The sequence below is a fragment of the Calonectris borealis genome, chromosome 6 (assembly GCF_964195595.1).
Source record: "Calonectris borealis chromosome 6, bCalBor7.hap1.2, whole genome shotgun sequence".
Taxonomy (NCBI): domain Eukaryota; kingdom Metazoa; phylum Chordata; class Aves; order Procellariiformes; family Procellariidae; genus Calonectris; species Calonectris borealis.
In genome coordinates this window covers 32,080,119-32,105,588 of record NC_134317.1, presented here as the reverse complement: position 1 = coordinate 32,105,588, position 25,470 = coordinate 32,080,119, and the positions used below count along the sequence as shown (strand labels likewise).

The window sequence follows — 25,470 nt, the reverse complement described above, 5'->3', positions numbered from 1 at the left end:
CAGAAAGAGGTTGTAGGAACCACCAGCTGCGAGACTGAAAGTGCTCACTGAACATTTCATAGGGGAAATCAATCATGCACTGGGTGATGTAGCAATCTGTATTTTTAGGAATGGAATTCCACGAAGAGCTTCATAACCTCGGGACAAAGGAAGGTTTGAAAGGAAGAAAATTAAGCAAAGCCATAGAGAGTTTTGCATGGAATATCACAGTGCTGAAGGTAAGCACAGAAGACACCATCTTATGTCTCCTATTAACTCTATAAGCAAACCTTTGCTCTTTTAACTCATCTATTTGTACTGTCTTACTAATACTGAAGCAACATTTTGTTTTAATGGGATGTATAAATTACCCCAAATTATTGAGATTTATCAAATATATCTAATTACACCTCTGATTTGGAAGCTGTGGACGGGAATTTATCTAAGCCTGAACAAAAGAGGAAAGATAGCTTGTGGTTTGTATGCCCACAAGCATACCCAACCTGGTTTTGGTTGTCTGTTCTGCCTCACACTGCCTGAGTGTGACCTGTCTGGGGTCACCGTGTCTCAGATACTTGTTTTGTAAAATGAGGACTAGAGCATCTCTTTGAGAAGGGATGGGGCTGAGGGGAGCATCATGAAAAAACACGAGGAATATTGTAGATCTTGCAGAAATGTCAGAGTTATGTTTCAAAAGAGGAGCATTATCCAAACAGCTAAAAAAGGGAGGGATGAAAATCCCTCCACCCTGGCTGCGCAGTGACACGCTGCTCAGTGAGCCCGTTACTCACCAGGCTTTAGCTACTGGTTTGGCACGGACCAGCCACAAATTGCCACAGCAGCTGGATGTCTGAGCCTGGGTGAAGTTACCCAGGGACAGCCGAAGATGGAAAGAGGAGAGGATCTGGTACAGCCATAGCAGACGGCAGGGAGAAGACCTGAGCCAAGCATTCAGGTTGTTAGCATTCAGCTCACGCCTTCTTTCACAGGCTCATTTCCCACCTTGCTCTGATAGATCACGCTTTGATTTCCCCTCGTTCTCTCCCTGCTGCTCCCTCCCTCCAGCTTCCATTAAGCAGATTGCCCTGTCTGACAGCATCTCCCTGTGACCCCCCCAGTGCCTTTCCCTTCGCTGGCATCCCAGGGTGAGCCAGCTGATGACAGGGAGTTTTTACAACGTACCTCATCAAATATACACCTAAACGTAACATGCAACAGCGGTAGCAAGAGTAGTAGGAGATGCATGCTTCAGCGTCATGGAGATGGAAAGAACACTAACACGTCCTGAGCAGGACAGGGAAAAAGGAGTTGGGAACGAAGAGGCTGAGGGGCAAAAATGGGTTGGAGAGGCCGTTGGTAGTAGAGAAGACCTCGGGGACACCTGTGGTTCCTTGCGTACCTTGATTCACCATGAGAGAGGGGGAAAGCGAGTGATGGAGTCAGTGTAGGCTCAGTTAATAGGACCTCTGATGAAGAGAAAAGGCAACCAATTCAAACGTGATGGAAGGGACCGGCCTTTTCCTCACAGCGTAATTGAGGCATGTAGCTAAAGAGGACCAAAAAACCCCAAACCACTAGGCAGTTCCTGAACATTAATCTGAATACCTTTAGCTGTGTTAGGTAAAATAAATGTCGCATGCTCAAAGTCACTCTAAACATGGTCAGGAGTACTCTAAACTTTTCCATTTTTAGATGTTTGTCAAATGAGAAGTTCAGACCTCTGAGGGTGACCTATGATTAATGAAGGTACAAGTAGGGTATCAGAGAAACATTTCCCATGAAAAATAATTGCTGCTTAGCACATATTGTCAACATACTGAAAAGCATTTCGAACATCTAGTCAAGGTCAAGGAATAATTGACATGTTTCATTTCTAAGCCACAACTTCTTTTTTACCTTTCTCACATAGTAAAATATTAACAGAGTTTGTGGCAACCCGTGGCAACTACCCACGGGTATAAATGCGCATGAAACACCTTTTCATTCTGACTGACATCCGACTCAGCAATGACATTAGGCAACTGGGAATGTGGTTGTCAAACCTCAGGTGTCTGATATGAGACCGTCAGTCATTATTCTTATTTTTAAACTTCCCCCCCCCCCCCCCCCCCAAAAGAGTACTGTGTTTCAGTGACCCTGCCTGTAACAAACCTATTTACTGGTTACAGCTGCTTCTCATGTTTGGCACTGACTCCCCTCTGTGCTGGTGAGAGCTCCCCAGAGGATTTGGTGAGGAGAGACCAACAACCCTGCCCCACTCAAGCCATCAGTCTCCTCCGTATGTCTAATGTCAGGGTGGTCACTACAAATGTATTTCACTAGATGTTGGTATAGTGATGTAAGAAAAGAAAAAAATAGCCCATAACAGCTCGTGAATGCATCGGCTGCTTTACAGTAGATGAGGTGAGTGAATGGCGCGCCGACGGGAGAAAGCCTCTTTGTGTGCTCGGGGTTGTTGGAGGCAATTACATCATGCGGCAGTAGTCAGTTTGTGTGAGGTGCACGTGAGCAATAGCAGGTATTATGTTGTGCTTGTGCCTGCCAGGTGATTAATAGTCTTTTCCTAGGCTAGTGAAGCAAAGGCATATTTAATTAATGTATTTCTTTATAAAGACTCATTGCAATAGGTAAGCTTTGAATACAAAGAGGGGATGCAATAAGAAATTGCTACTGGCAAAATCATTAAATAGTTACAGAGTGCAAGATTAAAGTATATTTTATAAAAATCGTAACTGTGGGCATTCTTCATGTTTCAAAATGCCCTGAGGTACTTTTAAGAGGTACCTAATGAGAATGAATCACAATAATATGTCATTTTCTTCCTTAGTTTATATAAACTTAATTACCTATTAGTAATACCCACTAGAAGGACAAACTGTTTGCCAGAACGTAAAAATGTTAGTAAGAACAGGCACGTTATAACTTGGCGACAGTCAACTTTGACATATATGCATATTTTTAAAATTATTTGGTCCCGTGTCGTGTAAAATACTGTCAGGCTCGCAGTCAGTAATATTGAGAGGCACAACATCAGTACAATAGACAAGAAGAATCATGTTCTCACAGCGACATTACAGGAATGGTTGTGATCCCAAATGTAGTCTCGCTTTCATTTTTATTTCCATGCACCACCATCTCTGTGCCTCTGTTTTCCTTTCTGTATTTAATTAAGTGCCAGTAAAATGCAAACGTAGCAAAAGAAATTTTGTGTTTACCACCTCACGGGGACCATCGTGCTAGGAACCATTCGTTTCTTCCTAACAAGCACGCAAAACCGCTTGGCGTGGCCGACCCTCTCTTTTGCATCAAAAGTTCACAATTAATTTTCGTGAGATATTTGCCCATTTTTGCAAAAGGCGACTGTCCATTTGACGGAGTGAAGGGGTTCACATGGGTGCTGGGCTCGTGCTTGTTTCTCCCGAGGTGCTGGTGTTCCTCCCAGCTTGCCCTGGCGAGGTCACCTCCTCCCCGGCACCTGTGGCTGTTTTTGCAGGCAGGCGTGAGCTCCTCCTGCCTGCCTGGAGACGGCGGGGTGCTGGGCCGTGTGAGGCAGAAGCCGAGAAGCCTCGTTAGGGCAGTTCTGGCTTCGAGCTAACGAGTCCTCCTGAGATCTGGGACGTAACCACTGGCACTCGGTGCCGCTGCAGAGCACTAGATGGCTTTCAGCTCACGTACGGATGGGCGGCGTGCACGCAGGGCCAGCTCGGGTCTGCTCCCAGCCCTCACGGTGCTGCCTCTCCTGGAGCCCGTCTGCCCGCTCCGTCTGCCTCTCCCGCGGGATCTAGTCCCAAGCGTTTTCTGGTGACTGAGGCACTCTCAGCATCTGTCACATGTGCAAACCACTGATTTAATGACTGCTTTATGAGTTTTGGGGGGAAAAAAAGTTATAGCCTGCAAAACTGCTGTCCTTGCTGAGGCAAAACTGTCACGGACTACCAGGAGGTGTTTACTCGGGCAAAGAATTTGTGATCCGCCTGAGTCCCAAGAGCCTGGCAAGTAAGCCAAGCAAAGTTTGAGTGTGTTGACTGTGGTTCAGATTTATTGCTCTTACGTGGACATGCTTTCTCTGTCTGCAGACATATTTTGCTGGGCTCTCTGTGCTTTGGTGGATCAGCACATACAAAGTCTCGGAACAATACCACCAAATACTTGCCTGCATGTTGACAGTAAATATCTAGATAATTAATACACCAACATACTGACTTATTTATAGACAAAACATGGGAAGGCAAAGATAAAATGGCATTTACTGTTTTGGTCTTCTACTGAAGGGGAAAACACCCAAGTGTTTGAATCTAGTCTCTGCTCTGAAATGCATTCATATTTTTTTAAATCTTTTTGCTTGCCCATGACAAGATTTCGCCTCTGCTGCCATGAGTGTGTTCTGTCTTACTAGGACTCCAACTGTTAATGTGTGCTACAAGACATTAAGTGGTTAAATTTTCAGGGATCATTTCAGCACCCGTCCATGAGTGTATCTGCTAATTATCCTGCATTTAAATTAATGCTGATTAGATGTATAAAGAGAGAGGTTGCTGAATGCAGAAGGCGTACAATTATTAAATTGCTAATGCAGTTCACTCTTTGGGGGAGAAATCCACAATTTTATGATGTAGTCATGATCAATGTTAGCTCTGGTGTAAGTGGTTTTATGCAGCAAAACTGTGCACAAATAGCACTTTTGGAGGATCATGTCCACAAATGACCTGTTTCTTCATCACAGTCATTTGTGACAATCAGCCTACAGTTGCTTGGGAGACCTGCAGCATCCAGACCTCCCACTTGGGTAGCAGAGCCCCAAATGTGCACTTTGAGGCTACTTGGAGAGATAACAGCCAGATTTCTGAAAGGTATACATACAGACAGCCATATACTTATCTGGCTTCACCTAAACTGAGCTGAATTTAGCATCACTACAAGGTATCGGTTTTCTTAAGAAAGAAAAGCAACGTATCAGACTGTGATTGTTATTCTAAAGCACCTTGTGCACAATGGTACCACACAGAGTTGCTGATGATCTTTGGAAGAACTAGGTCCATTCACAGCCTTAATTTAAGGATTATTACTGTGCACTATGGGAGTGTTTTTGATGGATACTCTACAGTACTCTGTACCATCTTGTAAGTAAGGGTTATTTGGGTCTTTTCACATTAGTCCTCTTTCCTGTAGTTAGGCAAGAACCATGGCTTCGCTCCTTGGCATGCTACAGAGTGGACAAAAGAGCAGCATGGCAGTATCTTGGGGACATTTTGTGTAATTAAGCACAATGGTAACGATATATTCTATGAGATGTCATATAATTGCTGCCAAAGGATTTGCACAATTTACACTATCTAGATCTTAAGCGAGAGCACGGTGAATTTGTGAGCCCCGTAAAGCTGCTGCATTCCATGTACCATATTTCTTTCCCTGTAAGTGTCAGTTAGGCTTCCGCCTGCTCCCCGAAAAATTCCTCATACTTCACGTCCCTCCTTTTCCCAGCATATCTTTGTGGACATAAGCATTGGTGCTTAATTTGTGAAACTGCGAAAATAGATGAAATATAAGCCATAGTGGCTTAGCAACAAATTCTTGTGATTTGTTGTCACCCTGTGACAGTGATAGTCCAGCAAGAGCAGTAGGCAGCAGTGGTTTGCGTGGCATGGAGACTTCACGCTTGTCTCTAAATGCAGGCTCGTTGTATTGTCTCCAAATCTCCCTAGGTAAATATGGTTTGAATGTGGTTACCCCAAAGGCTCTTTTTCCGGAGAGGTTAAATGCCTCTCCTGCTGTCTAGTCCCCGCGTTGTTTGCATTTCCTTTGTTGATGCACTTCAGAGTGGTGTTCCTAACTTTTAAACCTCTCCAGGCTCTGTGCCCTGGCTACATTTGAAGGATCTGCTGCCTTACTCTGAGGCCGGCTCAGCTGCAGCTGAGAGTGGCTGAGCCAATCAGTCTTTGATGAGACGACAGATTTTACAAACATATGAGGAAATGCAGAGCTGCTCTAATTATTCACGTAGTTACTGGATCAGGTTGATCTCTTACACACGAACTGAAGGACAGAAAAGAAAAAAATAACACGAAACAGCTGGGTTTCTGAGAGAGTGCTAAAGAGAAGGTGAAAAGGTCCAGCAAGGTCAACATCCCTTTATTGTTGTAAATACCAACCTGCTTAGCTTGAAGCAGTTTATTTAAAAGTAGAGGGAAAGGTGAGGAAGGAGATAGGTTTAGGTTGTTCCTTACTGAGCGTGTGAAGACTCTGGAGGAGCGGCATGGGAGTGCAACTCATTCCCGGGCCCTTTGCGTGCCCTGAATGCGGTGGTGAGTGCGGTGGAGGCTCCCAGCTCCAGAGCTCGTCCGGAGGGCAAAGCCTGTGCTCCTGGCCCTCAGGCCATGCCGCAGGGCTCGTCTGTCTATGGGAAGGTGTTTCAAGATTTTTCTGGGAGAGGGGGATTTAGAGTCCTTTAAATGATACTGAGTTACAAGATAAGGTGGTAAAAGTGTGTGATTCACACGCAAAGCTGTTTTGATCAGTATATTTTGTAAACCAGCAGAACCAAACCGTGTAACCAGATCCTTCTTGTACGTAGCAGAGTGCAGTTCCCTGCCGATTTGGTTGGTGAATGCCTCCTCGAGCTCTCGCCTATACTGCTCACACCGCTGGCTTTTGCCTTTCTCGCCCAAGCCCAAAGGCAGGAACCAGAGCTTTTTAAAAGACACTTAGTCTCGGTGGATTTTGTCAGTTTTATCTGGTGATGGAAAAACTTCTCAAGTTACTTCAACAGTGTGTATCAGGGTAAAATGAGTGTAATCCCAGTCTCTCAGCGGTACTAGTTAATCAACTGGAATATCCTGTTCTTCTTGGCCGTCAGCCACACTGCCGAGCATTGCTCCGGGGAGGATGTAGTGAGCAGTCTCAAACAAGTATGGCCAAGCATGGCCTCTCCGGGTACTGCGAGCTTTTGAAGCCCTAACGGTGTTTCTGACAAGGTCTCTGTTTTCTTGGCCAAGGAAAATTTCAACACATGAATTGGATTTAGAGCAAATTAAATATTCATGTGTGTTTAAAATATACATGAAGGCCACCCAGGCAATCTTAAAACTGCAAGTACCAAATGCTGGCAACAGCAGGGGCTAATGGGGGAAGAGAGAGCAACAGCCAGCGCGGTTCACAACTCTTGCTCCTTCATGATACCGTGAGTTTCTGAGGGGATGTGATAGGGCATGGAGTCCCAGGATGGCTTGACAAAGAGGAGAGGCTTTGTCCCGTATTAGTCAGTTATTCCTGGGTTTTTGTCCAAGACTGGCACAGCAGGAGCGCTTCACTGACTGGCAAGAAGTGATTGTCCAGACATTCGGATCAGACAGAGTCGGTGTTTAACCGTCCCGGCATAGGGATCCACGTGCACCTGCACTCGCCTGCCTGCAGCGCTGGTGCTTGTGTTGAGCAGCACTCACCTCCCCACCTCACGCGGCCCCCGCGGGACCAAACCCAATTAATAGTTTCTGTTCATTCAGGGAGCACGCACCATTTTCTGACTTTTCTCCAGCCTTTAACAGCTATTTTGGTGCGTAGAAAATAGGCCTGGAAGGGCCTGTGAGAGGCTATGTAGTTCCTCTGGTTGCCCCAATGCAGGATCAAACTGAATATTTAGCTGCTGTGGATCTAAGCCCTGCTTCAAATACTTGGCATGGAAGGTGCTTGGTATGAGGCTGTGGTGTTCTCCATGGTGACACCCAGTGTCCGGGGGACCCCAGGACCTGGAGTCACTGGGCCCTTGGGGAAAGAGCTGATGGCCAGAGTCATCTGAGCAGAAATGTGGGTCTCTGCCATTTTTCTGACTTCCCTCTTCCTCCTTCAGCACCAGGGCTTTGCTCCCATGGGTGTTTCGCAACAGTGGGTTTAGGGACAAGACCCTCTTGCAATCAGTGTGGGATCCAAGTGTAGGACAGACCAAAAATGGAGGGTCACCAACGTTCATCCAGAAAACAAGTGCTGTGAGCTGCCTTCCTTTGGTGTAAACCTTTTTTTAAAATTTTTTTTTTTTGGACTGCAATCCAAAGTTCTGCACTTCTGATGTAAATATTATTCCTTCAGTTCCACTGGGTTGGGTTTGTATGTGTGCTAACATGCATTCATGTATGTATAGAGGAGGTGAGACAGGCCATCAAATATATATGCAGAACAACATTAACTTTGGGACAAAAAGAACACATTAGAGAAATGAAAGATGGTATGAAAAGCTTTGAGTGATATCTTGCTTAGCCCATTTTCTTTGTATTTGACTAAAATAAGCCAGAGAGAGATGGCAAGCAATCTTGTGGTGTGCCTTTTATTTTGAGTGATGTGACAAATTGCCAAAAGCCATGGATCCGATGCTAAGCCGCTGGCCGTGCATGCAGGGCGAGGTGCTTCGCATTGCAGCGATGGTGGTGGGAGACAGGGCCAGGAGCATGCGGGGTCACTGTGCCTGGCACCCCTTGTGCCAAGGCCACCTTGGCGGCATGGGCTTCGAGCCCGACGGAGGGTTGGCACGCTGAAGTGCTGTGTGTAGAAAACCAATTTTAGCATCGCTTCACAAATGGAGGCTTGTCAAGATGTTTAAATAACGCTTGTCTGCCAAAATAGATGCCTATCTCTCTCCTTGCGTAGGCTGACTGCTCAGCGAAGCCCCCTGCTTGGTCGGCTGTCCTGTCTCAGGTACCCCCTGTGCCTCACTGTCGTCTCCGTCTTTCCTGTCTCTTCTCCCCAGCCTCAACTCCCCCTTCCCTCTGCGTCGCCCCAATTGTGCGTATCATCTAGATCATGCTAAAGCAGCGGGAGAACCACCACGTTCTTTGTCTTACCCGTGCATCCGATTCTCCCCCATCCTTGATCTGGATTAAACTTCTCATGACTCTAAAGCTGTCTCTACCTGTGATGCGGTTCGCACGAGTTTATCGCTCCGTATTCGTGCCGACTTCACCCTGGGTGGGATCTGGCCCTCTGCTGTGCTCCTGCTGGTGGGGCAGACCCTGTCACAGCCTGAGCCCCAGCTGCGCTGCTGTCGTCTCTCTTCTCTACCAACCTGGCAGGGATTTTAGCACCTGGGTGTGAAGGCCAGCTTCTCTCGGGGGTGTGGGTTATCCGGTCCAAAGACTGTGCAACTGGAAAAGTAATTAATAACATTCAGGTAATGATGTGTGAATACAAAGAGAGTTTGTTCTCCGAATGCTGCTCTGAGCAGTAACAAGATTATCACCTATGAGGAGGTTATTTGAAAAATCAGCAGGTAGGATTACAAGTTCCCTGAGGGAACTCATCTTTTGAGGAAAAGGAGCTACTCCTGCACGTATGTGTGCCTGTAATGGAAAATGGGTAGTACTGGGGAGGGGGGGGATAACTGAACGGAATAATGTTTGTAGATTCCCCACTAAAGGAAGACTTCTTGGGTGTAAAAACTGGGTCAGTGTCATCTCCCATCCCTTGGAGGAGGATACAGTGAAGGCGGGAACTGCAAGTGGCATAGGAACTTCAGCAACTTCTGCCACCGTCCCCTCCCCTGCAACAGTGACATTTTCATCTGAGACACGGATATCAGACTGCTGTATCCGGCGGCGGAGTTAATTAACACAACCCGGAAGACATGGAAGTTGGGAATCTTGTTTGTGCCAATCTGACAACATGACCTCATTCAGAGGAATTAAAAGGGCTGGAATGAAAGTATAAGTTTCAGCAGAAATTGCACACATTTCTTGCTTTTATCTGTCAATGGCTGTACTAAGAAAGAAAGAAAATGAGCAGCTGTCTTTGTGAGGTGTTGAAGATTGTATTATAACCCAAGCCGAGCCGCCAGCCCTGCCACGCGCAGCTGAAGCAGCGAGGCAGTGTGCCGGAGGGGTGGGAGCCTTTCCTCCAGGTCCTTTCCCGGCCCGTGGGGTGGCACTGGGCTTGGTGGCCCAGGCAGCGCTCCTGCCCCAATGCCTGGCACTAGTGAGGGGCTTGGAGAGACCTTTTCCTTCCCGGGTTGGCAGTGTCCCGTGGTGCCTCGCCTGGATGATTATTCACGACACTGAAGACCTCGGTGATCTTTTCCTTTGCTCCCTTACATTCACTGTTGATGTTGTTTCAGGGGTCAGTTAGGCAGCACGGTATTTCTCATGTGCCGAGACACACAAAATGGATGTTTTTTCTTGGACTCAGGGACTGACTATTGCTTAGAGAACTCCAGTTATCTCTTTATGCAACTTGGAGGATTCCTGATGTTCCTTAAATAATATATGAGGAGATTCAGTTGCATGGTTATTTATTATTGAAAAGACATGTTACATTTTTAAATAATTTCAGTTGTATTTTAATCTCCATTATTTAGCGAATTCACTTTACAACCTAGAATTTGCTTTTACTGTGCTCATCTCGTCCCTCCCCGGATAGCACACGTTGCCGCTTCTGGCCCGCGTAGAGACGACACTGATGGTGCCTGCCAGGGTGTTTTGTCTTCCTCGTGTTTTAAACTGCCGAATGCCGTTGTGAATCAGCATCGTGTGTCCTGGTAAAGATCTGGCGGAGCTGTGATTGCTTCAGGGCTAACGAAATGCGGATAGAGAAAACTCCTTTTGTTTTCTTCCGAACGTGGAGCTCGAGTGTGTCAGCTCAGCGCCCTGCCTGAGTCAGGGTAACCCACAGGCTCTGGGAAGGTTTTTACCCAAAGCAGTCGTGTTCCTACACTGTTAAATTCCCCGGTTCATTTAGACACGGGTCTTTGTGCCACCGGGGAGTTTCTCCTTTCGGCAGCCTGTGTGTGCATTGCTGTCGTACGAGGGAGCACGTGTCTGAGCGAAGGGCTCTGTTTCTAGGTGGCCCACGGTGAGATGGAGCAAGAGGGAGTTGCTGCCTGAAGCCTCCACCCACGGTCATTTTTTCTGAATGTGTGTAGGGCTGTTGAGTATCAGGGAGAAGCCAGGGTACTGATTTGTACATGGCGGGAACATTAAGAGAGCATTGCTTCTACATTGTTTTTTCTCCAGCATTTGCTTATTGTTAAATCTGAATTGTGCCGTTCTCTGGGAGCTGTAGACTGGTACTAGCCTGAAACGGTGACGTCTGAATGTAAGGTTTGGTGTGTGCCAAGAGATTTAACATCTTCTAAAAATTACCTTTGTGGTATATTTTGAGCTCATTACAGCTACTCTCAGAGGATCACATACAGTTTCCCAGTGCTTATAAATGATGGGAAGTTGACTGCCCCTTTTGTTATGTGAATTACGTGCCAGCATCTGCAAAACCCCGCTCCCTGTGGGGGAACGGGTGTCTAATTGAAGCTCATTCCCTGGGGGAGCTCGGGAGGCAATGAAAGCTGCCAGTTGCTCCATTGACACTTCCTCCTCTCCCATTGCCGAGATGGTGGTTGGGTTTTCCCTGGCACTGTCAGACACCTTGGTCAGATCCAGTAACGTACTTTATAACCGAGCGATACCTGGCCCTTGTGCTTTGCCGAAGCTAGGGGCTAGCATGTCTGTGTATGAATGCCGGGTCTTCCCCCTCTCCCTCCTGAGCATAGATAGGAATCCTCTCTCCACGTGTCGGGATGTGCATAATACCATCGCTAGCCAGGACCTTTGACGACTTCTGCACTTTGTGAGTACAGGAGTCAGGGGAACTCTGAATCCAGCAGGCAGCGATTTGCCAGCATGACCTTCCCCGTTTCATTCTGCCAGTCCAGCTTCCATTACTGCCTCCTGACACTGAAAAGAGAAATTGTTCATCCACCCCGCTAACATATTCCAAGGGCTGCGGTTAAAGAAATGAAACGCTATTTAACTCAATGGCGGTATTGATTCATTTTTGTAGTCTGGAGCCACCAGCACTAGAGGGCTGCGGAGTAAAGACTTCTGTCTTAACATATATGGTTATTGGCAATATGGATCTGCCGAGAGGACTTGGACAGTTAGTTGAAAGCCACAAACTGCATTAAGTGGAAGTTGTAGGTATTCAGTGAGACCAGGCATTAGCTTTGCAGTTATTCTTCCCCAGCAACCCTGGTAGATCCCATAAGCCCTAAATGTGGCAGGTGTTCCCAAAAACTTGTGCGGGAGCTAGGGAAATCAGAGGCCCAAGTGCTTGCGGGTGGAAGTAAGCTTTTCCGTATGAGCAACGGATTGGGAAACTGCGATCTTTTATGTTGTATTCTTGTCAGCTACAGTCTTCTTTTACCTGGGTCATATGAAATCAAGTACAAGATGATGAACCCTGCAGGAGCTAAAGGACCCTTTCTTATGGGTCGTTTCCCCAGGTACAGGTGGGAATCATTTGGGGAGAAAAACTGAGACAAAACCAGTGATTCTGTTGCTGTGGCAGCTTCTGTTTATTTTTAGATCACAAAAAGAAAAACATGGCATTGCTTATGTCAGGCTGTGTACGTGAGAGAGCATGCTAAAAAGACACAACAGTCAGACTTAGAGGAGTAAGTTAAAAAGGCCCGTATAGTAGGGTTTTTTTCTCCAGCATCCTCTGCGTTATGGATCAGACATTGGTCCCGTATTGGCAGGAGGAGCCTTACTGAGACGCTGTGGTCGCTCTGAATTGACCGAGCAGGGAGTGACGATAATTGCAGTTCAGTGCTCTGCGTGTTCTCACTCGGTGTCACCTGGGCTCCAGCTCCGTCGCGCCAGTGACCTGGCGATGCTGGTGTGCCTTGCAGCGGGGAGGAGGTGAGCTGCGTGAAGGCACTGAAAAGCACCTGAAAAATTTTTTACGTTTTCAAGCGGTGACAAAAGTGGTGAGAGTTGCACAGCTCAGCCTGAGGGCCTAATTTAGCAGTCTGGGACGAACGGGCTGAGGCTGGAGGCTGCTGGCAGCATCAGGAGAAGGACAGTTTCCTTCAGAGGGTGGCTCGGTGGTCTGAAGCTGGGTAGTCTAAATTCATCCTTTCCAACCCTCACCAGTAACTGTGGAGGTATTACTACAGCCTTCTGTATCAGACTTAAAAATGGAGTTCAATTTTGCCAAAAAGCCTCTTAGTTTCTGTGGCATGGCATCGTAACGGGTTGGAAATTACGCTTGTTCAGTTTCCCTCATTGACATTTTGAGGCAATGAATGTGTAAATGAATACTACTGTCCTGCACCACTTGTTTTTGTGCTTGGCTCACTCGGTTTGCTTTGTGTCTCCATTCCTATCCTTCACGGAGACTTCTCATGTCCAGCCATGCCTGTTTCTGACCCCTCCTGATTTTCTCCTCCCCTCCCAGACGCTTCATTTCGGTAGCTCTCTGCCTGCTGGGTCAGTGTACTGCTTACAAAAATAACCGTACCCGCTCCTGTTTGTGCTTGGTTTCACATCTGCCCTGGGAGGGCGAGGCTGGGATTCTCCCAAGGTGAACAAGCCCTGTTAGCGCGGGGCCCATGGCCGCTGCGCCCATAGGAGCCTCTTTGACCTCTGGCTGGGGAACGTGAGCAGAGAAAGTGGCTCAGCTCTGCTTTTACCGAGCTCACTGGCTGGTCTCACCAGCAAACCTGCCTTTGACTGCAGGGGACCAGAATGACAGGGCTGGTCCCTGGACAGGGAATGTCCCAGCCGACTGGGACGAGGTGGATCAGAGCATTTGCTTAGGGATCTTCTAAAAACCTGTTCCCTCCTAGAAGTTAGACAGCGTTTTGTGTTATTTTTTTTGTTTCTTCACTTAACCTTTCATATGATTTGGAGTTTTTGGTCTCAGCTTAAAGCTTTCTGCTTCAGCGTAACCTTGTTTGTGGTCTGAGCTGCTTGTGAACAGGTTAGAAACTGACTGCCCACAGCACCTCGGATGAAGGGAGGAGAGCAGCCAAACCGGAGGGGTGTCATGTCCCCTCTGGGGGAGTAGGAATGGGGAGCTCAGGTGCATTCTGCAGACTCCTGCGCCCCAGTCAGCTGGTGATGTTTACCAGCCGCCACCGCAGCAGGAGGATTTGCAAACCATATAGATGCTAAGAAATTAGTGTTTGTGCCAGGCAGTTACTCAGAGACAAGGAGAGCGTAAGGAGCTGTGTGCAGGAACAAGCACTGCATGGGTATGCTCTGCTACCTGTCCAGAAACGCTGCGCTCCGACTGGCGTAATTTCATTTCATCTTAATTAGATTATTTCAGTTAGCATGAAGCACAGCTGCAGGTATTTTTTTTTTTGTAGCTGTTGTCCTAAGCAGTAGTCTAAGGAGAGCAGTGAGTGTTTGTGCTACATCTCCTATAACACTCCCCCCTCCCCCCCCCCCCCCCAGAAAAAAAACCCCAAACCAGCACAGGTGCCTGTTGTCTTCAGCCAAAACAGAATCAACTCAGAGATGGTCAGTAAACCCTTCCAGGTTCTGATGAACTTAATGGACATTTTGCTGCCAACGCTTGCGATGAAGGACGTGTGGCTTGCAGCCTGGGTGACTGTGAGTCAGCATGGAGGGCACGGGGGGAGCAGGGAGGTGGGGGGGTGCCAGCTATTCCCAGCCAAATGTTTTACTCAGGGGTTGCTTTGCACAGGTGTTTTGTTAGATACAAAACATACCTTTTCCTGCAGCTGGTCCCTTTACTCAGAAAAATGAAATGCAAGAAAATTCTATGCTTTCTGCCTCATTTTTCTTCCCCTTGTTTTGTTTTTCTGGGACTCTCTGGGCTTTACTGGAGTTACCAGCTGGTGCTGGTACATGTGGGGAATTGGGTTTTGTGACCAAAGGAGGACTAAGAAATAAATGCCTGGACATACAGCTTTGATTTCCATCTCATGGCTGTGTATCAAAAGTAAATAGTGCCCTAATTTCTTCAATGATGTGGGGTTTTCTTGGTATTGATTGTGCACTCCTGGGATCCCGGCCAACCCTTTGATTTCAAACTTATAATTGGAAAAAAGGCAGGCTCCTAGCGTGGAGGGGTTGACAGCAAGAGTCCATACATTTGTGGCTGTGCTTGTAAACTGTCTGCTAGATGCAGTGCCTGAGAGACACACAAGCAGCTGAACTGCTCAGCACATGGCTAACATCAAATTAATGCCATTATTTCTGACAACAAATTCCTGCTGCAACATAGTTACAGACAGTCGATGTTCACATTCATTGTTTTTGACAGCTTGATATAAGGTAATTTAATTTTAACGCCCAGATGAGAGAGAAGCAAGAGGCATTTTTTAAAAAAATGAAAATAAAAGCCCACTCTTTTTGTATGTAAAATGCCTGCTTGAAGGAATAGATTAGTAGCCGTACGGTGCGATTGATTTGCAAGAGCTCATGGATTTCAGTGGAGAGCTCTGTTTAAAGATCAATAGGGAAGGCTACAGCATGAGTGCTTTTGCCACTTAGGCGTTCAAGCAAATACTTGATGTTAATTCCTTCTCAGACTTTGGTCTAGGGCCAGTAAGGTTTAGGAGGACACTTGACTGTGTTTCAGGGAGCAAGCTGGCCACGTATGTCCTTCGCCTTTATTTCATTAGGCAAACCCTGTAAGAAATTACAAATGCAGACCCTCTTTCCTAAGTTGCCATGGCTGCACAAGGCAGCGATATACTTGCGCTGGCAAGGCCAGCAGCCAGAATCAGAAGTTTTTCTAAGTATTTGCTTTTTTGCTAATTGCATGACTGTTTTTGAGGTTCTCCTTGTATGAGAGAGGTGTTTTGTTCATTTCCACCTCCCAGGCTGCCCTCACGGTTTGCGTTTGGCTGAGTCCCACGATTTGGGAATCTACAAGTGATGGGCTGGCGGTTTTGTGATAAACTGGGGAGCCTTGCCGAGTGCGGTGCTGAGGGGGCTGTCTCTCGGTATCCAGCATAGCCATTTAGATTTTAACTGCACCTTTCCAACAGCTGGAAAAGAAGGCGAAAAATGCCACGGGTGTTTTTCAAGGAGGTGCCACTCCAGCTGCTGGTGCCACACCAGCAGAGGCGTTCCCTCTTCCCAACCACTCACGTCGCTCCCTTGTGCTGCGGGTTGACTGCTGGCTGTGCAATGGACCGCCACTAGCCTCCTAGAAAACCAGCCAGGCTGATGCAGAACACCTCTGTAGATCCCTGTTTAATCATCTTCTCCAATGCAGACCTTTGGGGTGAGACCCAAATGGCAAATGGAATCAGTTAAAAAGTTTTGGGGCTTGCATGGGACAGCCTAATAATGAACAACTGGCAGATTGGTCTAGTTTGGGAGTTTAAATATAAGTAGTTAAAATCAGATGGAACTGGTAACCCGGATATTGTTCTTAACGCACCACATTTACAATTTTAGCATCAGGCTCCATCCCTGGGTCGGAGTACCCGTCTGCAGTCATAAAACCATTGTGTGTGTTAAGAGTAGTCTAGCCTGTGGCCACCGTGAGTAATCACACTAGAGCCACGAGTGAGGTTAAGATTTTATCTGTATTACAAGTTAGGGCCATTCTGAATCCTACTTTACTCTGTTTGTTATTTAATTATTCTATTTATTATTTATGTATTCTTTTTTATTAACCTCTTCTGTGTCCCTTTGCTGTGGTACCTGAACACCTACTGTGGTTGCAGAGATCCGTGTCTCGAAGAGGACTGGACTAATATACTGGAACCTGCTGGGTGCTCAGGGCGAGCCAGGGCCGAATGGGCTCTGCGGAGGGGCAGTAATCCCGATTCCTGCCTGCTTTCCCTTGAACTGCTGAGAGCCCCTTCTGCTTTTGTACAGGGAGCTCCTGGCCAGGTTGCTTTGGAGTTGCCACATGTTGGAGTTTACCAAGCACCTGGAGTAATGCTGGGGGTGTTCTCTTGCTCTTACAACTGACTGCACAGGAAAAGAGACTGTGCTTTGTAAACGGTATTTGCAGAGATGGTTACCCCTCAGCTCTTCACCCAGCAGTTGTCCTCAAGTTAGGTGCTTGCTGGCAGGAGGCTGCTGGCTGGGATACGTCACCTTAGGGCTGTGGGTCTTGGCAAGTTGGTGAGCGCCCTCGAGGCTGCCAGTGTTGCTTGCAGGTGTGGTTTCATTTCCAAGACTTGCGCAAATATCAGGTGCGAACAGGATTTTTTATCCTGCGTAAGTAGTAAAACAGTTGGGAAATACAGTGCAGCCAAGGTCAGTCTGCGCTCCTGGTGTTTTTCCTGGGCTTTTCCTGAGTTTCTTTCTGCTCTCTGAACCCGCTCAGCCCCTGTGTAATGAGAGACAGGTAGGAAAGCCTGGAGCCAGCATCTGTATGGCTGGTTCATGAAGTAAATGGAGAAAGGATGAAGTAAGGAGTACTCTAGATAGAGAAATACTAGGAGGATGTTCCTGGTAATTATTCCTCCTCCTTCTCTCTGTCTTCCTCCTCATCCTTCCTGTCCTAGGTGTCCCAGCTGCTGCCTACGGTGAGTTGAGCAGATCATTCCGAGAGCTTTTGACCTCGTTGCTTGGCACAACCTTTGACTCAATTTTAACGTTCATCTGAAAACTCATGTTCACCTTGTTTTTATCACGTAACCTTGTGTCAAAGCTGCACATGTCAATCTATTCCACAATATTTTCTCTTTCCTGCTCTTGCTTACAGAGATTTAACACTTCATATGATGATGATTGCCTTTCCCGGGGTGGATATTTTATTTTTCATACATCTCAGATCTGTTCTCTATGTGCTATAATTGATTCTCAGCTCTGTTTCCTTCTTGCAAATTTTTGCTAGACCCTGCTTTGGGCAATGGGAGAGAAGGTCTCTAGCTGCCAGTAACATGCTGATACACCAAAATGAGATGTTCAGTTTGACATCTGAAATTACTAGCAAATACTGAGAAACATGGTGACTCAGACCCCAGAGAGGACTCGGTCGGATCGCCCGATTTACTCAGTGGCAAAGCCGGTGCTGGCTTCAGCCAGGTGGAAACAAGCTGTTGCATTTGGTTCAGAATTGGGTGTGTGGGAAGCTAACCCCCAAAACCCAGACCCTAAATGATAGACCAGTGGCACAAGGATGCCGTTTAAGTACCATCTTTTATATTCGTGGCCTTTTTATTTTCCTGACAGGAAGTGAATTTCTCCTATGCAAGGGTTTAAAATAAATTGGCAAGTGACGGTTGGCCCCTGATTTTCCTGTAGGGTAACGCATTTTTGCAATCCTTTATTTTTCAGTGTGCAAGAAGTGATTATACGCTTTGTGCATAATCGTGGTGTACAGTAATTTTTCATGCCAACATGTGCACTATGATCTCTATCACAGAGAATAAAGCAAAGCTCTTGACAAACAATATGCAGTAATAATGAAAATGGTGGGGTTTTAAAGTCTGCATTATTACAGAAATAGTCTGTATGTTTTTGGAGTACTCTGTTCCGAAATGTGGATGTATCATAATCAAATTCATATCAATTGTTCCCACATTTAACTTTGAAGGAGGCATGGAAAAATACCTGCTTTTTGTAATACGTCTGATCATTTCATTAATGATTTCCTCCTCAGGATTACATTTTCAAAGCCATGTGCGATCATTTAATTGTGTGCCTCCTTATTATTAAACACGATTAAAGTCCCACTATGAACTTCGAAAATGCACCCCTGGTGGTAAATGCCGCCTCCAAACAGAGTATCCAAATATCACAGCAGCTTTCCAGCATTTCTGCTTTCCGAGTCCCTCGGCACTGACTGCTGGTGCCGTTACCTTACCCGTGTTATCTCTGAAACGTGGAGCGACGCAATGCTTGTGCTTATTTTAGTTGGCCGTGTCTGGCTTTTTCAGCCAACCACTGGCAGCCACTGGCAGCCTCTGGAGATTTTACTTTGTGATTAAATAATAATGTAAGAGCTTGTTTCTTTGAGAAAAAGTTAAAAAATAACAGTAATATGAGTGTGATGTGGCATGGGCGGTAAGACCTCTGTTATTTATTGTTTGTTTACTCAGCCCTTGAGGAGCAGAGAGGAAAGCTCCCATAATGTGCTGTCAGAACGTGTCTGCCAGGAGATAAGCAACCGTCTGCTCTAGCAAGCAGCAGATTACAAAAAGGCCTTCGCAGCCACTGTTTCAGCCTCCCTGAAAACACGGCCAGTTTTGAACACCGGGAAGGCCCTATTGCTCAACACGGGATTTTCCACTTTGCCGGTAGCAAAGCCAAGGCACTTGTGTGGGGCAACCTGTTGGTGCAGTTCACTTCTGCATAGGCCGAGCGGTGGCCTTCAGGGTCCTCCTGCAGCCCCCTGATGCTGGTGCGGGCAGCTGCCAGCTCGGGGGCTTCAGGTCCTGCCTGTGTGGTAGCTGGGGTCCCCAGTACCGGTGGGTACCCAGAGCTTGTAGTGTGTCATGACCTATATGTCGCAGGGCGTTTCCTAGAAAGAATAAGAATAGAAATAGCAATTATTTATTAATGTACATACCCACGCCCATATATTTATGTTTATGTAGAAATATATATGCAACATCTAAAACAAAAAAAATATTGTGGAGTTGAACACAAAATGGTGCCACTTACCTAACCCCCCTCCTCCTCTCACTTCCCCAAGCTCAGAGTCTGGGTTGTTGTTGGATATAATGAGCTGTCGTCTTAATTCATAAAAACTTATGAGTTTGATTTGGCAAAAAAATTAAATAATAAAAAACAACATACAGAATTCGTCTCATCTGTGGCCATTGCCAGCATCTATCTAGAACTACTTATGCTTCTTAAAGCCTTTCATGGGTTGTCACTGAAACTGAGCATTATTTCAAGCCATGTCAGATTATCCCTGTTTTCTAAGTAGTATTAGCCTGTCAAGGTAAGGGCTTATAATCTTACACTTGCTTGACAAGCTGCATTATTTGTACTGTAATGCTAATTTGTGCTGAGGCTCCGCAGTTAGTTGTAGTTACGTGTATGAAACCTGACATTTAATGTTCCCTAACTCTAAATAAAAATGGTCCCCTTGATCAGTTTTTCAGGTAGAACACTTGATCAATCTCTTCTGGCTTAATTTAGTGTCCTGCCAAATGCTGAGTTTAACCTTTCTCACCAGTATTTATTTTCAGGAAGGGTGATGATCTCAATAGCAGAAGGGAGGTAGATGGATAGATGCCGATGTGGACCGTTGTGATCTCTCTTTGTCTGGAAGAGAGATGCTTTGTTTGTAAGAGCGAAGAGGATTGTTCTGTGCACAGAGATGATCACAATGACTGATTTAGAAGATTGTTTCAATGCGATCATACTTTTGAAGTTTACTCCAGCTTCTATCCAGTATTTAGTTCGTTAAGGTGTTGACACAGTTTTGCTGACATTTTTCTTAAGTGGATTATGCTCACAGCCAGTTTTTCAAAGCAAACAGATGGCTTTTCAAACAGAGCATGCCCACAGATTTTTTTTTTTTTGATGGTGTCTCTAGAAATATGACAGCTCTGTCAGAGGGGGCTGGTTTGTCATTAATTTTCTTGTGACAGATGATTCAAAATCATTTTTGCTCCTTCCGCTTGCTCAAATGAACCAGCTGTTTAAAAATAAAAAATATAAGGAGCCTAAGACATAAATCAATTGGTCTGCACATGAATGGAATTGCACTATTTTGACAAGTCCATTTCTGTTTTTAGCTCACTGTAAAATAAGAATGTCTTCAAAATATTGGAAGTATGCTCAGGAGGAGCGTTCTTCTTGGAACCCGAAGACATGTCATGCATTGCCTCAGATGAAACCTGTAATCTGAATTGCCTGGTTACTTAAATGTGATATCGGAATATGCATAAGGGAGAGCGGGTAGCTCAGCACCCTCACACGGGGTGTGAAGTCCCTTGGCTCTGGGGACTTCAGATACGAGTCTTGGCGGAGCAGACTCAGGCTGTCATCCTCCAAGTGGGGGTGTATCAAATCCCAAGTAGCTTCCCTTAAATGAGTGTCTCGGAGAGTCCCTAGGCAAAGACCCAGTTTGGGGGCCACTCTGAGAAAGATTTCCGTGCTTTGCCCTCACTCTGAGAAGGAAGAGAATATGAAGAAGGTGACATAGACTCAGCTGAAGCTCTTTGTGTCAGCTTAAGGAGCTGTATCCATCTTGTGCTGCTGCATGACGGGAAACCCTCCTCCTCTGTGCACGGCGTGGGCGATTGTTCCTGCTGCCCGGGGAGATGATGGCCATGCCACAGTAGAGGACATGCTCCTGGAAGTCTTTCCTCAGACACCCCAACTAAGATGATGCCAGGTGCTTCAGGGGACTGGGCCTTCATCATCATCATTTTACCTCTTTGTTGCACTTGCTCTCCCAGATTTCAGGCTTAGTTGTTCTTGGTGCTGTAGGGATGTCTATTTTGAGTTGTTTCTTGTGCTAAGGGGCTTTTTATGTTCTTGTGCATGAATACATAGTGCCAGGTTTTGACTTAGAGAAGTTGAGGCTGCAAAGCATCATCACACCGATATTGTCTGCACGTTGGTGCAGCTTTTGGTGTCTTCAGTTCCATATGCATGATAAGAAGCAGCAGCAGCCCCACTGCAGCTGGGTCTATTTAATCCTAAAAACAAGTTATTTAAAACTGCATCTGTGTAATGAAGAATCTACCACCCTTTTTGATAACATTATCATGTCATTAATGATACTGCTGTTGGATCTCTTTGCCTATGCCCTGTGCCGGTTTGCAGACAGAGAGGGAGACCGGGGCGTGACGGGCACTCGAGGCAGCTAGGGAGCTCCTGGATTCCTGCCTTTAACCATAAGCTCAACCTCTGTCCTAAAAGTAAGATCACAGCTATGTGAAATATGTGCTGCGTAAATTATTCTTGTTTTGTTTTTTCAAACCATGTCTGCTCACTGGATCCCAACCTATTTGTCTGTGTATTCCCATAACTGCCATGCTGCGAGATACAAATCTCTTCAGAAGAGCTTCATACCAAACAGCACAGAGCCGCTCGCGCAGTCCCAGTGCTTTTTGTTACTCTCGCATTGAGTTGGATTCCCAGCATCTGGGTAGCGATTTGCATTGTGCAGCAGGGACAAATTCATGCCACCAGGAGATGAGGCAGTCACGTTCCCGGGCGCGGGCTGCCGTCCCTGGCTGATGTGGTTTCCCACGTGGTGTTTACCAGTGCAGCGGGACTTGCAAGCCACCATTGTTTCTTCGTTGTGAACATTGTTTGCGGGGACTCAGGCGGTGCAAGTCCGGTGCCAGGCGCTGGCGAAAAGGGAGCTGTGCTCATTGGTGTGGGATAAATCCTTCCTCTTACCTCTGGGGAAAGGGGGAGCAGAGAGGTGCTCCCACTGCTGGAAGGTGTCACGCTGTGACTCGTCCAACACATCTGGTTTGTTTTGAGAAGCGAAGGAGGGTCAGTGATCAGTCGCCCCTCCAGTGTGCCCCAGCTCCTGCTGTAATATCTGTTGTCTCCTCTGAGACCCCGCAAAGCATCTGTGGTTCACAGGAGGCCAGCTTAGGTTGCAGGGATGCGAATGTGACATTTCAGTCAGCGGAGGTATATTCCTTCTGAATATGCGTATAACCGGCTGCAGCCGGTGGTGTGCTTTAAGCTGTACTTCGGGTGACATTAGGAGAAGAGCAGCTCAGGTTCTTAGTGGTACTGAATTTTAATAACCAGATGCATCTCCTGGCTTTTATTTATTTGTATCCTCTAGCACCAGAACCTTGTCGCTTCACGGCACTTGATATATCAATATTGCATAAATATTCATTTTGGCATTTCTGAACACCAACTCCGTAATACAAATTTCACGTAAAACATTTTTCCTGATAGTTACAAATCGGATTGACATCCTGTTAGTCACCTCACCTTTACATGCTCTGAGAAGATACAGAAGCAGGCTTTTGCTCATCAAGTCTCTCATTCCCATTCGCCTGCTCAAAGGTCCCAAACAAAATGGTTCAGATGGATTCGGCGTGGCACTGCAGGGTGCTCTGCTGCTTACAAGTGCGCAGTTTGGCCTGCCTCTGCTAAAGGAGGGCCCAAGGCTGGGTACCAAATCCAGGTGCAAGGAGGGGTGGGTAACCAGGGTCTCGGAGCTCATAGGGGACCCCCGGCTGGGGACATACTGTCATTGCCATGTGGGATCTGATGCCAGGGGTGTTCCTGCAAGGACGTAGCAGTGGCACGGGGAAGGGGGTACCACGTGCCGTCGCTGCCCCGTCCCTGGCAGGTCCTCGCTGTCGACTGTGGAAGAGGAAATGCTTTCCCCCATGGGGCTGGGCCCCTGGGAGTGCTGGGCTCCTCAGGACCAGGCCCAAATTACCTCCCAGGGGGTCCTGGAAGGGGATGGGAGTCTGGTGCCTATCCTTCTCACCTTTCTCCCTGTGCCGGCTGCTGCCTTCCCCACCGAGCCAGGTGCCAGGCTGCAAAAGGGGCTTCAGTCCCTTCCCCGGGAGCTGGCATTCACGGGGGGCAGAGAGGATTTGAGACAGGACCTGGATCCTGTCCCACGGCACCGAATAATACGGCAGAGACACGAGAGCAGTATTGCCGCTTTTGGTCCCGAGTGATGTGTGTGATCCCTGACTCTCTCCTGCATGTCTGTCTGTGCATCCTCAGGGCCAAGGAGATCTCCTGAAGAACGCCAAGAACGAAGCCCTGGAGAACATGAAGCAGATCCAGCTGGCGTGCCTGTCGTGCGGACTGAGCAAAACTGGAAGCGGGCACGCAGACGCCAAGTCAAAACGGTGCCTGGAGGCAATACAGGAGAAGGATACCGGAGATGAGAACGGGAGGCTGTGAGGGGAGGCAGAGCTGTCGCATTTGTCACAGATTTCAATAACTCTAAACTATTTTTTTAAAGCATTTAGAAATTCACACAGGAATGCCCTCTACAGGGTGTTGATAGTATTAAAATCCTCACAATGTCAGTATTTTAATGCAGTTTATTTATCTAAGTTAAACTCTGGTAGTGAGATTTCTAATGAAGCCAAGCTGTCTGTATGCAAGTGCGTGTGTGTGTGCGCACATGCAAATCCTGTAGATGCCCTTTCATGCATTACGTTAGTCATTTGCTAATTTATTCCTTTGTCATCTTTGAATAGGCCTGTTCATTCTGAAGATCAAAACAAATAGAGAGTACTTGTATCAGTTTTGTGCTTTATTTTACTCTCTAGCTTTTATCATTTAACTTATAGGTTACATTACTGTTACGCTGTTTAAACAAACAAACAAAATACAACAACAAATGTCACGGACAGCTGTTTTTGTGAGGGCAAAAACAGTGGTTTGCTGCAGATCCTGAACGTGATTTTTAATGAACAATTCAAACCAAGTAAATGAGATATTAGATGGTCAGAGTTGCTGGATAGATTATGATTAGATTTGAGGTGTACATTTCACTGAATTTTAGCAAACTGCTCTTCAGGATACACCCAGATAGCACGTACTAACTTAAGAACTAGCTGATTTATTTCATTGCAGTAAATCATTGCTACCTTGTAGATCTGCAGGACAGCTACAGTCTTTGCTGATAGGCATTAACTCGTGTAGTAATGAACATAGCTAGTCAGCCCCGTAGTTATGAGGAGAGCTGTGAATATCCTTCGGTGATCATGAACTCTGAAGGTGAACTTCAGGCCGTTCTGAAACACCCAGTGGTGCCAGTATCGGAAGGAAGGTTTTACAGATTTCACAAACTGTGAGCTTTGCTGCAAGAGGTGTGAGAGGTCAGACCTCGCTTGCCACCTTCTGCTTAGATGTTGAAGTCAGTTGGATGAAGCAAGCAGGATCTGGCCTTACGTTGCTGCGGTTAAGAATCATGCTGTGCTAGAAATTTGAAGCAAGGCTGCAGAACTGCTACAGATGTAGGGAAGAGAAATAGCTTGGGAAAAAAACAGGATACCAGCATTTCTGAGCAGCAGTTACAAATATCCTGACACATGTCAGTTGTTTAGGGTAGTTATGAGAATTGGATGCCTCTTTGTTCCGCTGTAGAAAGGAGACGCAGAATGTCACGAAGCAATGCATCCTCGTCCCTCCCAGTGTCCAGCTCATGTATGCTCAGAGCATTCATTTCAATCGTTTAAGTACTGTGCTTGAGTGTAGTATTTGTGTTACCTTTAACAGGACTAAGTGTTTTATGGTTATAAAAAAGACTATATTTATTTAAAGCATTGCTTTTATTTTGAAAAGCTACTTTTTAAATTAATTTGATTAACAAATATGCTAATTTTCTGAACTTAACAAAAAGTAATTGCTGAAAGTTTGACCATTGGAGAATCTTATATAGCTATTGTGTTAAGTTATTTTTGACTTCTTAATAACACTATTATGTTCATGTTGCACATTACTGAGAGAGTAAAGCTATGAAACAACTTTGACCCATGGTTTTAAAGTGATTTAACACAGAAGGTAATCAGCGAGACTTGGATAAAGGTGGGTTAGAGTGGGTAAGTTGCTTGAGAGGAGGTCCTGCTCTAATAGGGACTGTATTATTGCAAAGGTTATAACTCGGATGCCTTAAAAACCATTTCAGTAAAACTTGCCATACTTGTTCAGATCCAGCCCTAAATGCTCTCTTTCTCTCTCCATTAGATTATGAGTGTGTATTCAGCCTTCGCTGAGGTCTGGAGAGGGGTTTCAGGCAAGGCATAAAGCCCAGATCAATGGTGTAAGTGTGCGCGTTCACGTTTTGCCTTCCTGGGTTACCTTCCTGATTTCATCATGGGTTGTG

General features: G+C 46.3%; 1 protein-coding gene across 1 annotated transcript in view; it reads left to right on the top strand.

The window, feature by feature from the left end:
* PLCL1 (phospholipase C like 1 (inactive)) overlaps positions 1 to 25,117 on the top strand; it is a 209,374-nt gene extending 184,257 nt beyond the window's left edge. Inside the window, exons 5-6 of the mRNA XM_075153593.1 lie at positions 109 to 218; positions 23,355 to 25,117. Of these exons, the coding sequence (XP_075009694.1) occupies positions 109 to 218; positions 23,355 to 23,537 (293 nt within the window). The 3' untranslated portion in view covers positions 23,538 to 25,117. The remainder of the gene's footprint in view (positions 1 to 108; positions 219 to 23,354) is intronic.
* Positions 25,118 to 25,470: the final 353 nt, after the last annotated feature.